Genomic DNA, 15,814 nt, shown 5'->3' on the forward strand with positions numbered 1-15,814 from the left:
TACATATTCTGGTATTGTTGGGTAAACTATTCTAAACATATCTTTTGGGTCTAGCTGGTTTATAATGTTTTTCAAGTCTTTACTGATATTTTGCCTAGTTCCAGTATTGAAAAGTGGGATTGTAAAGTCTCCAACTATTACTGGTGAGCTATTTCTCCATTTACCTGTAAATTTTTGTTTCATGTACTTGGGTAAGCTATGTGCAAATATATATATATATATATAGTTATATCTTTCTGATGGATTGACTCTTTTATCATTGTAAAATGTCCCTCAAGCTCTAGTAACAATTTCATTTGTTTTACAAATCTAATTTATTCTGGTTTTAATATAACTACTGCAGCTTTCCTGTGGTTGCTACTTGCAAGATACATGTTTTTTTGTTTGTTTGTTTTTGTTTTATTTATTTATTTATTTATTTAATGTATTTATTTTTTTCTTTAAATTTTTTATTGTTATGTTAATCACCACACATTACATCATTAGTTTTTGATGTAGTATTCCATGATTCATTGTTTGAGTATAACACCTAGTGCTCCATTCAGTACGTCCCCTCTTTAATACCCATCACCATGCTAACCCATCCCCACTCCCCCTTCCCTCTAAAACCCTCAGTTTGTTTCTCAGAGTCTATCGTCTCTCATGGTTCATCTCCCCCTCTGATTTATCCCCCTTCATTCTTCCCCTCCTGCTATCTTTTTTTTTTCTTAACATATATTGCATTATTTGTTTCAGAGGTACAGATTTGTACCTAAATGTACAGTTATCTCCGTTAGGTAAGACATAGTTGGATCATTGTTTTTAGTCTGATAGTCTGTACCTTTCGACTGGAATTTTAAGTCTATTCACTTTTAATATTGTCATTGATACAATTGGATTTATGTCTGCCATTTTACTTTTTGTCTTACACATGTGTCATGTCCTTGTTTTTCTATTCCTCCTTTGCTGTCTTTTTTCCATTAAGTAAATATTTTCTAATATAGCATTTTAATTTCATTAATGATTTGAAAAACAGTTTTTTTGAGAGTTTTTTTTTTACAGGATGGTCTAGACTCTGTCTTATCATAACTTATTAAAATTAGATTCATATTTACAAAGGCTTACTCCCAGTGATGTATAGAAATGCTACTACTCCTTTGTAGCTCTATCTTCTATCTTCTCTCCCCATGTTTTCTAGTATTATTTTTATACCTATCAAATGTATTAAAGTTCCAAAACCAATAATATATTATCATACTTATTACTTTACTATCTGTACATATTTTCTTAGCCCATTACAGTTTTGCTACCACCCAACTTCTTTGTGCTCTTATTGATAAATATGTTACACATATATTAAAATTCTATATATTATATGCCCAATGATACATTATATGCCTATTATTTTATATATTTTTTTTAAAATCAGGTAAGGAGAAAATATACATTTGAAGTGTTTTTTTATTTTTTATTTTATTTTATTATTTTTTTAATAAAGATTTTATTTATTTATTTGACAGAGACAGAGATAGTGAGAGCAGGAACACAAGCAGTGGGAGTGGGAGAGGGAGAAGCAGACTTCCCCATGAGGAGGGAGCCCAATGTGGGACTCAATCCCAGGACCCTGCGATCATGACCTGAGGCAAAGGCAGATGCTTAACGACTGAGCCACCCAGCCACCCTAAAGTGTTTTTTTTTAAACAATCAAATAATTAAATTTACCAATGCTCTATTTTTTGTTTATATTCAGATTACTATCTGGGGTCACTTGCTTTCAGCCTGAATAACTTCATTTAGTATTTTTTGTAAAATTTGTCTCTAGCAGTAAACTCCCTCAGTTATCTGGGATTTTATTTTTCCTTTTTCTTTTGGAAGATAGGTTTGATGGATATAGACTTCTCTGTTGACAATTTTTTTTTCCTTTGAATATTTTGAATATGTTATCCTACTGTCTTCTGACCTCTGCTGTTTTTATAGAAAAGTCAGCTGTTTATCTTATTGGAGGTCCCTTGTAAGTGATACATCCTTTTTCCTCTTGCTGTTTTCAAGATTTTCTACTTGTTTTTGAATTTCAACATTTTTACTATGATATGTCTACTTGTGGATTTCTTTGCATAGGTCTACTTGGAATTCATTGAGCTTTCTGGATGTGTAGATATTTTTTAAATAAAGTTAGGACGTTTTCAGCCATTTTTAATTTGAACAATCTTTCTTCTCCTTTCTCTTGCTCCTTTCTTTCTGGGACTCCCATTTCCTGTATATGGGTACATTTACTCCTACCTAATATAAAGGCTGGAGGTGGAGACAATGGCAAGCTTCTTCTTGAGTCACACTCCTCTTTAAGTCCTTAACATTCAGTGGAGGTGCGGGGGTGGGGTACTCTAGGCTAGCCTCTCCTGGCTTGGAATCACCATCTCATGACCTGGAGAAAGGCTACTGGAACCACAGTATTCTCAGCATGCCACACCCAAGGCAGAGCTTTCACTACAAGAGTGGGTGTTGGGCAAAGAAATGCGCTCCTGCCTGTTCACCTGACTTGCCTGGGACTTCACCTCAGCAACAGGCGGCAGGGAATAGGATGACAAATGCTGAAGTTCTGCTCCTCACAGGCAGAAAGCCTGTGGGAACTAGGGAAAGGGGGAGTCCTGTGTTCTTGGATACAGCAGTCTGGAGTAAGATCTGCACATTACTGAGGCATAAAGGGAGTGGAGGGCGCGGTCTTGGCTCAAATTTCACTGACTCATCTTTTTTTACTAAGTTTTCTTAGCATTTTTTGATACATGTTTCTTCATTTGCTGTTCACTTTTAGGACCATTTCCAGAGGATTTGAGTGTTGTTGTTTGGTTGGTTGATTGTTTTTTTTCTGTTTTTTTTTTTTTTTTTTTAATAATTTTCACCAGTTTTGTTGGAGACTGTCAATCCTAGACCAAACTCTAGTCAGACTCCTCTGAGTACTTTCCCATTATGCCTGATCTTCCCGCTTTGTCCTAAAGAACTCAATTTTAGCAAAAATTCTACTAAATCAGTTTAGGGAAATACCTCTACCATTAATACCCAAACAAATTCCTTGTCCCCTTTTCTAAATATTGTATCACCCTGGTCTGCCTTCAGCAAAAATTCTGTCAACTAAGTTTAGCTAGAATCCTTTTTACCCTTAATGTTTCTTTCCTCTTAGCAATTTTCCACCCACGGATCTCCACCCTGTTGCTTTGCTATACATTCTTATCTTTCCAGGGCACATGGGTGTCTCAGTCAGTTGAACGTCTGACTTCAGCTCAGGCCATGATCTCAGGGTCCTCAAATTAAGCCCTATGTCAGGATCCCCACTCAGTGGGAAACCTCCTTCTCTCCTGGTCCCTCCCTTCTCTTGTCCTCTCTCTCTTACTTTCTCTCTGTCTCAAATAAATAAATAAAATCTTTAAAAAATTCGTATTTGTCCTTGTTATATTTAGAGTTGAGCTTGATTGCTCTCCTCTACTTCAATCTCCAGTGTAATAGTTACTTTTAAATAAAAACCTCCTTTTCATCTTTAACAGGTATCATATTTTTTTTGTTTACCAATTCTCAGCTGTGTAACATATTAGCCACGGGGCCTTGGCCATATTACTTACTTCTTTATGACAAGAGGAAAGTGTAGGTGATAATATACTTACGTATCAGAGTTATGAATAAATATGTAATAATAAATAAATATAAAATATGTATATGTGTGTGTATACAAAAAAAAACGGTATTTGCTTGGCATACACAAAGAACTGGTTAATATTGAAAGATGCTTAGAATAAGTATTTCCTTACATTTTGCACCTTAGGCATCTCACTAACCTCACTCTAGTTCTGATCCAGTATTTAACCAAGGAGACTAGAATTTAAGACTGGACAAGCAACAAGAATTAATTGATTTGAAGACACTTCCTTGGACAACAAGAGAATGCCATGCTTTATGCTTAGACTGAAAATGCTCTAATCTTAATTCTGAGAATGTTTTGATATATGACTTTGACTCTTACTTAAAATTCAGACATTCAGATTCACTAAGTTATGTATAAAATTTGAAATTCCCCTGGGAAATCCCAGGATAGGTACATTTACTGATGGTTTTAAATTGCATAACCAGTTAAGATGGCTTGACTACAAAAACCAGAAAGACATAAAAACCCTGCTGCTAGGTTCTGCCTTGACTTTTTACAAAGAAGGATTTGAACTGAATCTTGGGCAATATATTGTTTAGAAGTTGACAGTTAATATAAAAAAGGAATATAATAAAAATATAAAGAAGGAATAATTAAATATTTTTAAATTTAATACATTTAAATAGTAATAATCCAAATAGGGCCAACATGTAGTTGATAATGTTTGTACACTTGAAAGTATAATCATTACTGGGCTGCATATACTATAAACAAAGAATTATTTATTTTTGTTGATCTCTTTGATATATAAATGACAAGTAAGGTTCTCAGATTATTTTTCATAATGCAACTTGTCATAATATCTAATATATCACTATATGATCTGAACACTAAATCCAAAATTTGGGCTACAGGAATGAATCTAAAAAATTGCACAGGGGCACCTGGGCGGCTCAGATGGTTAAGTGTCTGACTTCAGCTCAAGTCATGATCTCAGGGTCCTGGAATGGAGCCCCTCAGACTCCCCACTCAGCAGAGAGTCTGCTTGTCCCTCTCCCTCTGCCCCTCCCCCCAGCTTGTGCTTTCTCTCTCTCCCTCTCTCAAATCAAAAAAAAAAAAACTCTTGAAAAAAAATCTCGCAAAATAAAGAGAAAGCAAAGCAAATGTTTGTCCAATTTATAAATATGGTTTTTCACAGAAATTTCATTTTTGTATATTTTATACTGCTAATTCAAGGTTGATATTTTAGAAATTTCAGTATTGACAAATTACATTATTACCAGAGATACAAAAATTTATTTATTTATTTATTTTGTACCTAATATAGACCTAACCATATTGTTACTGGAGTCACATTTTTGCCCGAGAATAGAAATGAGGCTGGACCCAAAAGTCAAAGGCACAGGCAAGGCTTTCCTGGAGCTACAGCTCCATCTGAAGGGAGACACAGCACCAATAGAGAGCAGTTAACCTGGCTTCCCCACCAAAGGGGAAGGAAGCCCTGCTTATACAGAGAAAGTTCCCATGGGAGGTCCTCACTTAGGTCGTTTATGCTAATAAGAAATAAAAAAGTGCCTCATCTTGATTGGTCGATATTGGCGGCAAATCTGGCAGCTCATTGGTGCTTTGGGAGCTGACGTCTTTCATGTTTGTGGAGCCTCTCTTCACTACTGCATCAACAGGGTTGCTGCCGTTGTTTTAAGTCCGGCTTGTATGTTGAGCCACATCTTGGTTCTGTTTGGTAAGAATGTGGCTTAGCAATAACAGCCAACAGGAAGTGCCCCAAGTGCATGAGGTTTTTCACTTGGGGCTTGTTCCCATGGTCCTTGCGTCAATATTACAAATATCTATAATAAAACTTAATTTATTTACATTGTTATTCCTTAAGGGCAAAAAAAAATAACTTTACCTTGTATATAGTGATTTTGCTACTTTATATTGAGACATATACCCATATACTTAAACTAGAAAATGACAGATGATTTCTTTCACATATTTGAGGTAGATTGCACAAACAAGTTTGGATGCAAAACTTCTGGTAATCAAAGGAAAAATAATCTATGTTCTTTGTTAAAATATTCATTTAAAATTTATAGATTATGAAATCTTCGTCCTTTCCATACAGAGTAAAAAATGATTACCAAAACAAAACTTTTAAAATAAGTCATCTAGTGGCAAATACAATTTGCAGAGGAAGCAAGAGATTTCTTAGGGCTCAACAGAAGTCAAAGCTGTTCGTTAATTTACAAAAGACATAGCTGAAACTCTATGCTCAGAATAAAGTACTTTGGAATCACAAAGCTCCTTTGTTACTATACATAGCTTATTTGATAAAACTCTTAAGGGAGGCTACCGCTTACACAAGGCACTCTTTAAAGATTTATTTTAGGTATATGTAACTGAAATATAAAAATAACATATAAAATTAGCTATATGTAACTGAAATATAAAATGTAACTGAAATATAAAATATAAAAAAACTGAAATATAACTCTTCAACATGAGAGAGCATTTTATTTGCATTTTATGTTAAAATTTTATTGTAACATTTTGAAAATATGAATATGTATTATATAAAATGATTCCATATGATTTGCAGTTTGGAATTGGGAGGAAATATAGTCTGTTTAGTAGTACTCAGCTTATTATTTGTTAATAGCTCAGGCATTTAATTCTGCTTATCTCTGCCTATTGGATTAAAATATTTCTATTATTCTTAGGACTCATGCAGCAGTTGGCCAATGTGCTGATTTTCATTAAGAAATATGAAGTTATATTTAGTCAGAAGTACATGACTTCTGACTAAAGAGAAAGACTTGAAGGTCTTTCTGTTAATCATGTGTGTTTTTCTTTGTAGGGATTTAGGATGAGTATCATGAATTTATAAAAAGAATGACTAAGATTCAGTACAATGACATAGCACTGAATTGAGTAAACTGCCCTATGTCAGTGACCTCATGATTAAAATATTTTTTTAAATTGAAATAATGATATACATATATGTGTGTGCAGAGCTGGGTAAGATACTAAAAATCTAGTAAAAACCCTAATAAGCTCTCTTAAGCTTACTGTATAAGAAAGAAAGAAAGAAAGAAAGAAAGAAAGAAAAGAAAGAAAGAAAGAAAGAAAGAAAGAAAGAAAGAAAGAAAGAAAGAAAGAAAGAAAGAAAGAGAAAGAAAGAAAGAAAGAAAGAGAAAAGAAAGGAAAAGAAAGAAAGAGAAAGAGAAAGGGAGAGAGGAAGGAAGGAAGGAAGGGGAAAAATCATTATGTGACTATTTGGCCAAATATAAACCATTATTTAAAAAGAAAATAATTATATATATACTTGACCAACAAATAGGAATTTTTTTCTTGTTTTTTCTCCCATTGAAAAGTCAACTAAGCATTTCTCCCTTTTAACATTCTTAAGAGTTTAATTATCATCAACAACTACGTCTAAAGCACAAACACTAAAGCCTTAAATAATATCTAAATCCCTTGGCCAAAAAAGACCATCCTTCACTACTTGATTACCTTAATTGATAAATCATACTTTTTCTTGAGGTATCTACATACCAGATAATTTTTTTTTCCATAACAAGCTGTGTCCTCTTTCACCTTTTGGTATGTGGGTCCTTTCTCTGTCTGGGATTTCCTTCATCTTTTTCCTCCTTCTGAAACACAACTGCATGCTTTTCTACTTAGGTCTTGCTCACTTTTACTTAGCAATCACTTCACATGGAACTTCTACGTAGGTAGCAAAAAGACTGGCTAAATGGCTTTCTTACTGTGCTCCCAGATGTTCTGTGCATAGGCTCATCACAACACATTATTTGTATTGCATTTATCTGCAACCATTACATCCTTCCCCCTGCTTTTTGGGAGTAAGAATATACTTTTTGAACATTGTATCCCTAACAGCCTTGCAAAATTCTCAGAATGAAGTAGTTGCCTGGTAAATAGTTTTGGAAAAATATTCATAATTAAATGAATGATGGAAAAAAAATTTGATTCCAAATTAACTCTGTAATTTAGAGTTACATTTCTGGGGCCTACAAACCATATGTTTCATCACATGAATCAGTGGAACAGAATAGAGAGCCCTGTGGTCAATGGTCAATTTATCTCTGACAAAGGAGGCAAGAATATACAATGGGGAAATGGTAAATGGTAGTGGTTAATATCCAAAATATATTAAGAACTTACACAAGTCAATACCAAAAAAAAAAAAAAACCCAAATAATCTGATTAACATGGGCAGAGGACCTAAGTAGTTATTTTTTCAAAGGTGAACAATAGACATTTGAAAAGATGCTCAACATCACTAATCATCAGGTAAATGCAAATCAAAACCACAGAGATATCACCTTATACCTGTTAGAATGGCTATTACCAAAAAGACAAGAAATAAAAAGTATTGGTGAGTATATGGAGAAAAGGGAAGCTTTATGCCCTGTAAGAGGGAATGTAATTGGTGCAGACACTCTGGAAAACAGTATGATGTCCCTCAAAAAATTAAAAATAGAAATACTATATGATCCAGTAATTCCACTACTAGGTATTTACCCAAAGAAAATGAAAACACTAATTCAAAAGGATATATGACCCCTATGTTTGTTGTAACATTATTTACAATAGCTAAGATATGGAAGCAACCCAGGTGTTCATCAATAGATGAATGGGTAACGAAGATGTGGTGCGTGTGTGTGTGTGTGTTTGTGTGTGTATACACACATATGTATATACGTATATATTTATATGTATTTCATTTTCATTTGTCTTCATGTATTTTTTATATTTTTTGAGTGCTTCATTGTTGTTTAGTATTATGTTGTTCAGTTTCCATGTGTTTTGTGTTTTTTCATTTTTTTCTTGTAATTTATTTCTAGTTTTACACTGTTGTGATTGGAAAAAGATGCAGACTATGATTTTAAACTTCTTAAATTTATTGAGGCTTATTTCGTGTCCTAATATATGACCTAGAGAATGTTCCATGTGCACTTGAAAAAAGTGTGTATTCTGTTGTGTGGGGATGGAATGTTCTGTATATATCTGTTATGTCCATCTCATCCAATATGTCATTCCATGACATTGTTTCCTTATTGATTTCTGTCTGGATGACCTATCCATTGATGGAAATGGCATGTTGAAGTCTCCTACTATTAATGTGTTACCATCGGTTTCTTTCTTTATGTCTTCTAATATTTGCTTTATGAATTTAGGTGAAATCTTGCCATTTGCAACAATATGGATTGACACTGTGTGTCTTATGCTAAGTGAAATAAGTCAGATGAAGAAAGACAAATACCATATGGTTCACTTATATGTGGAGTCTAAAAAACCAAACAAACAGGCACCTGGGTGACTCAGTCAGTTAAGAGTCCAACTCTTGGTATCAGCTAAGGTCTTGATCTCATGTTGGTGAATTTGAGCTTAGTGTTGGGCTCCATGCTGGGCATGGAGACTACTTTAAAAAAAAAAAAATATATATATATATATATATATGAAAAACAAAGCAAATAAACTAAATACAGAGGACAAACTGTCACGGCCCGCGTGCAAGGTCGAACAGGGATGAGGGTAAGAGAATGAAACATAAAAGTATGGGAACAGGAGGGTTGCCCACGGGGATGCCGCGAGCAACAACTTTATTCTTACTTACACACTTTATATAAGTTCAGGTTACATAACAGTAGGACATAAACAAGTTCCACAGGTTTCTCCCTGCCCTCTCCTGGCTCCGTCCCAAGTTTTTGGTTCAAGGCCAGGTTCCTCAAGCGCATAGTTTCTTCCCATGCCTTCAAAGGGCCCAGTGCGCTATTTTTCAGGGCTTATCAATAACACTGTGGTTTTCTTAGCCTAAATACAACTCGGGCTAGCCAGTACCACATGTTCTTGTATGGGGGCAGTCAGGTGGCCATGGTTCAAAGGGATCAGGGAGCCTTTGCTCTACCCGATTAACCCCTTTGTTGCTCATGGCTCCCGACATTTCCCCCTTTTATCTTTAAACGCAACATGTGTACATTTGCTTGGGTACTGGCCATGAAAGCAAACAGACAGCGACTCCAAGCACACCATAAGCAGAGTAATAAGGTTACTCCTACAACCAGAGCACACATAATCCAGAAGGAATGTTGGAGGATATTAAAGGGGTTAAACCCCTGTAGCTTTTGTAGAAAGGATTGTGCCATGTCTCCGGGGGTGACTACATGCAGATGGGAGGAGGCTATATTGTTTATTTGTTCTTGCAATTGAAACAGATCTAGGCTTACATTTGTCTCATGCCAGATACCTTGCAAGTGCCTCTGCACCGTTTCCCAGGAGATGTTGTCAGCTTTCAGGGGGGGTCACACAAATGGAACCATACCCGCCGTGGCATACAAAGGACAGACGAGTGTGTAACAGTGAATGTTGGGTGCCCAGGTACTCGACGGCCTGTTTTAGACTATCTAGGCGAGCCAAAATTTTTCTATCTATACTTTCTTGTGTAGTGAGGGTCTGGGAGACATTATGAGCTAAGCTATTTACATGGGAGGCCGTATGTATGCCCTGGGACAGTGCCACCGTGGAAACAGTAGCCGAGGCTATCAGGGACACCAAGGCAGTGATGCCAGCTATTAGGAGACCTAGGAAGCGTCGTCTCCGACTAAGTAGGCCTTCCAATTCTTGCGCAAATTGGTAGCCATAATCTCTATACCAGGGCCCCCCCACCTCTACAGGCATCATTAGATAAGGGGGCTGCATGGCTAGGAAAACCTTCTTTGTTGGATTTGGGGCGCTGGGTAAAGGCAAACAGTTGGTGAGATAACACTCCTCACAAGTTATTTTGTAAAGGGTTCTATTGGCCTTAGCCTCGGGTACTACAGATCCGTCCCCCACTACAAACAGGAACGGTGGGGAAAGTCATGCCTGAATTTGAAATGTCAATGGGCCCGTGGGGAAGCCAGGGAAAAGGGATGAATTAGTTTTAACATCTCTCATGGCCGCAACAATTTTCCACAAGTCCAGGTGTCTCATACTCCCCAGTGACAGCAATCCCCCGGGAGCAGAATTATTGTGGTCGTATGGCCCATATCCTGAAGGCGGGGGGGGAGCGGCGCAAAGGGAGATCCCTGTCTTTTGACCAGTCAATTATATAAGTATCAGGTATGCCATGGGGAGTCACAATCTCTGGGTTGTGATGAATGCAGGTTTTCCAAGAGGGTCCGTAGGTTTTCCATGTTAGGTCAGATTTACAGAGGGGATAGTCAAGGTATGGGGTCTCAAGGGATCTGGAAGCGGGTCCGAAACGGCCAACAGGCAGGGGCCGTCGATGTTGAAGGACAACCTCGTTGATGTCCCAATTCTCCACCATTACATGAGGTGTCAAAGTGTCTCCTCTAGGTGGCTCAGTTCCATACCAAGAGCGGATTCTTCGGGAGACTGATGAAGTGACCACGCATCCATAATGGGGCGCCTCAGGGCCATCGATGGCCTGGAAACAAATGGGGGGGGGGCAGAAGCCAGGCTGGTCCAGTTAAAAGGCGCCACAGCATGAGTGAGGCCGGAAATCTCAGACCCATCAAAAATGTCTGTGAAGTTAGTAAACACCTTGGGTGAGGGATCCTTCCAGGTGACTGCCCTCGCGGTAGGAGGATCCGGGACAAAAGCCCAGTAAGAAGAGGCCTGGGCAGAGTCAAGGGTTAAAAGTGATAGCATGGCAAGGAAAAGGGCAACAGCCGTGACTGGCTGGCCCGACTCACGCACGGTGGCCTCAGCTCGAGCGGTCAGGGCTTTGATGTTTCCCCATGTTATTTTCCTCTGATCCGAGGCGGGGCGTCTCCTCGTCCTCTCGGAGCGGATCTGGAGCCGCCTCATTCTGCAAACCATCACGGACAATGCGGACGCATCGGAGCGGGAGCCAGCGTGGCGTCTCCTCATCCTGGGGAAAGATACAAGCGTATCCTCGGCCCTGGCGTAGGACCGGGTCGGGTCCCCTCCATTCCGCGGTGGCGGGGTCACGCCACTTTGCATAGAGGAGGGGAGCCCGCTCAGGCTGCCAAAAACGCTCGGCGGCAGTGCGGCCAACCGAGTCAACATTCAAAAAATTTAAAACAAAAAGTACTAATGAAAGGTGTAAGTGAGGTGAATATTTTATTTTCCCCTGTAGTATTTCCCCCTCTTTTAATTTTTTGAGGTACATTTTGAGGGTGGAATGGGCTCTTTCGACAATGGCCTGACCTTGAGAATTATAAGGAATACCTGTTGTATGAGTGATGTGAAAATTTGCACAAAAGGTCTGAAATGCTGAAGAAGTGTAGGCTGAACCATTGTCGGTCTTAAGAGCCTTTGGCATGCCCAGAACTGCGAATGCTGCGAAAAGATGATTTTGGACATCTACAAAAGCTTCACCGGAGTGTGCAGTAGCAAAAATATAGTTAGAGAAGGTGTCGATGGAGACATGGATGTATTTAAGGCGGCCAAACGGTAAGTAAGTGGTTACATCCATCTGCCAAAGGTGGTTAGGAAGGAGCCCTCTGGGGTTAATGGCATATGAGGGGGGGTTAAAAAATTGGGGACAGGACTGGCATTCTCGTACAATTTGTCGGGATTCCTCCCGGGAGATGCCGTATTGACGCCGTAAGGCCTGTGTATTCTGATGGAATTTTGCATGGCTGCTTTTTGCTGCCTGAATGATGTTTGTAGAAAATATATGTGTATTTTCATCAGCTATGCGATTGCCCTCCGCTAGGGGGCCAGGAAGGTTAGAGTGAGCTCTGATGTGTGTTACAAATAGAGGGTGTTGCCTCTGTAATAAGAGGAGCTGGATTGACTTGAATGCCGCAAAAAATCCTCAAGGGTGCCCGTGGACTTCCAAGGCCTTATGGCCGCCTGGCATGCTGAATTAGCATTTTCAAAGGCCAGCTGTTTTACTATAATAGTTCCTGCCTCTCCGTCCACAACAATCCTATTCACGGCTTGTAACAGCCGTGAAACAAAGTCTTGATAGCGTTCATCGGGTCCCTGTCTTATTTTAGATAATTCCTCTGTCCTTGTGCCAGTGGTCGGTAACTTTTTCCATGCAGTCAAAACAGCCTCATTGATTTGAACATAGGCAATCTCAGGGAAATGTATTTGGTTACCCACTTCATAATAAGCTCCAGTACCAGCCAACATCTCATATGTGACAGGGATTTGGGTCCTTCTGTTATAGATAGCCAGATTGTTACATTTTTCCTCAAATTCGGCCTTCCACAACAAATAATCTCCCCCATTAAGGCAAGCCCGGGCAACAACCTTCCAATCTCCCGGGCAAAGAGCTTCTCTGGTAAGGTTTTCCATCATAGATAGGGTAAAGGGAGCAGTAGCCCCGTACTGACTACAGGCAGCCTTTAAGTCTTTTAACATTTTAAAATTCAAGGCAGTATATGTCCGTTGGCCTCCCTGTAAGGTTACTGGGTAGGCATTAAATTCTCCCACGTCTTCTCCTGTCTGCTGCGCTGTTAGTAAAGTCCTCTGTAAAGGGCTAATGCCGGACACAGGGGACTTGGCAGCGCTCTGCTGATTGGTCATAATGGGAAAAGCCTGCAGCGTGCTAGTTTGAGTACACTTAGTCACAGAATTGATCCCCTGCCCAGAGGCTGTGACTGCAGGCAAGACCGACTTCAACGATGTGGGCATAGTCAGAATGGGGTCATCATCAAGATAAACATCATTGTCGCCAAATTCATCCCCACCACTCTGAGCCTTAGGGGCTTTCCCCGCCAAGGGCATAGGCGGTGGTGGAGGAGGGAAAGGGTCCTGGGCAGGTATGTTAGCATCATCGCCCAGGATCTCAAAAGAGGACACCCCAGTGGGAGTCAGGGGTACTTTAATAGGATCTTTTTCCTCATCTTCAACCCATGATTTTAAAGATATCAGCTCAATTTTTTGTTGTGGCTCCAGGATTTCACAAATTTGAGACCAAAGGCCCATTGTATTGGGCGGCAAGGCACCGGAGCCCCGCAACTTTATTTGATTTTTCATCTCTTGGCCCATCCGTCTCCAATCCTCTGGGTTTGTTGTTCCTTCTAGTGGGAACCAAGGGCACAAATCTTCTATGTTCCTGAAAAATTCCTGCAGTGTGGAGGAAGACACCTTATGCCCTCTCTCTGCCAATAAAATCTGCAGGGTCTGCAGAAAATATGCATGATTAGCGGACTGACTTTGTCCCATAATTTCTTACTCCTGTCGTGCCGGTTAAACGACCGGTTCTCTTACCTGGTTGCTTGCGACGTCAGTGTCCAGGATCCTCTTTCATGTGCTCAGGTCCCTGTTCGGGCGCCACTTGTCACGGCTCGCGTGCAAGGTCGAACAGGGATGAGGATAAGAGAATGAAACATAAAAGTATGGGAACAGGAGGGTTGCCCACGGGGATGCCGCGAGCAACAACTTTATTCTTACTTACACACTTTATATAAGTTCAGGTTACATAACAGTAGGACATAAACAAGTTCCACAGGTTTCTCCCTGCCCTCTCCTGGCTCCGTCCCAAGTTTTTGGTTCAAGGCCAGGTTCCTCAAGCGCATAGTTTCTTCCCATGCCTTCAAAGGGCCCAGTGCGCTATTTTTCAGGGCTTATCAATAACACTGTGGTTTTCTTAGCCTAAATACAACTCGGGCTAGCCAGTACCACATGTTCTTGTATGGGGGCAGTCAGGTGGCCATGGTTCAAAGGGATCAGGGAGCCTTTGCTCTACCCGATTAACCCCTTTGTTGCTCATGGCTCCCGACAACAAACTGGTGGTTGCCAGAGGGGAGGTGGATGGTGGGGATAGGCAAAATAGATGAAATGGATTGAGGTACAAACTTCCAGTTATAAAATAAGTAAGTCACAGAGATGAAAGTACAGCATAGGGAATAGTCAATAATATTCTAATAATGTTGTGTGGTGACAGATTATTACTGCATTTGTTGTAGTGAGCACTGAGTACTATATAGAATTGTCAAATCACTATGCTGTATACCTGAAATTAATATAACATTGTATGTCAACTATACTTCAATAATAACTTTAAAAAATCCACATGCACACAGAAGAATCATGTCTCATTATTTCAGTCTCATTATTTTTTTTTGTTTATCCCAATTAAACATATAGAAAACCCATGCAATGAGAGAAGAATAAATGTCCTTAGATATTTAGGCAGCATATTTTAGATTTTTATTTTTCATTTATTTCTGAGGTCTAAGAAATAGACAATTCAATATATATGTGTAATTTTATACCGTATCCACTGGCATTCCTGTTGTTGTGTTTGTGATCTAAATTCTTTTATTCTCTTGAAATAACTCACAAACTGGACTGAAAAATGTGATGTCAATACCAAACAAATTACTCCCACCACTGCGGTGGAATTATCTAGTATCTGGCCTCAGACACTATTGTAAAAGTCAAGTCACTCAGGTAGAAATAATTAATTAACACATAGCTTCTATATAACTTGTCAGCTAATATTTGATGTGTGACAAAAGCTTTGAATAGAAAAATAGCTTGAGTAATTTTTAGCTTTACAAATATGTATATTTGTAGATATATTTGCAACTGTTACAATAGGGCCACAAGATACATTCAGTGAATTAGGCTTAATAATAAAGTAGAAAAAAAGTATACAAAAGTTTTTTTTTACATATTTAAATAGGCAGTTTATTTTTAGAGTTCTTAATTATTTTCTCTTTGACTCTTCACATTAGCCTTCAAGTAATTTCAGTGCAACTTGAAAACATTAAAAGCACTTCATTTAAAAGTAATGACTACACTTTATGTTCTACATATTCTCCTTTATAAACTTTGGTCCTCAGACTAGCAGTCCTGTAATTCTATTTCCCTTGTTTCCAAAGACGTTGTCTTCCCTAATGCCTGCCTCATGTAGATAAGATGTCCCAGGAGTACAGAAACCGAGAGTGGGGAAACAAAAAAAAAGAGGAATTTCAACCTTTTGCTACCACCTGTCCTAGCAATTCTTCTCATTTCTTACTAGATGTATCGATGTCTAAGATGCGATTTTACATTCGATCCATATCCACTTACACGTAATTATAGATCTTACAAAAATTATTGATAATCTCATAGGAAGAATAACCAGAAATTTTACCTGGTAAATGCAGTACTATTTAGAGAACACTTTGTACAGTGGAACTGTTCTCCCATTGACTGATTTTTTGTGTTAAATATTTGTCCTTTATTAAGATTTTACAGGAAATTTCT

The 15,814-nt window shown here is 38.6% G+C and overlaps 1 protein-coding gene across 1 annotated transcript; it reads right to left on the reverse strand.

Moving 5' to 3' along the window:
- Positions 1-12,355: 12,355 nt before the first annotated feature.
- Positions 12,356-13,783, reverse strand: LOC118356743 (endogenous retrovirus group K member 10 Gag polyprotein-like). The gene has a single exon (XM_035726326.1). The coding sequence runs from the start codon at positions 13,781-13,783 to the stop codon at positions 12,356-12,358; it is 1,428 nt and encodes a 475-aa protein (XP_035582219.1).
- Positions 13,784-15,814: the final 2,031 nt, after the last annotated feature.

This window comes from Zalophus californianus, chromosome 2 (assembly GCF_009762305.2).
Source record: "Zalophus californianus isolate mZalCal1 chromosome 2, mZalCal1.pri.v2, whole genome shotgun sequence".
Lineage (NCBI taxonomy): Eukaryota > Metazoa > Chordata > Mammalia > Carnivora > Otariidae > Zalophus > Zalophus californianus.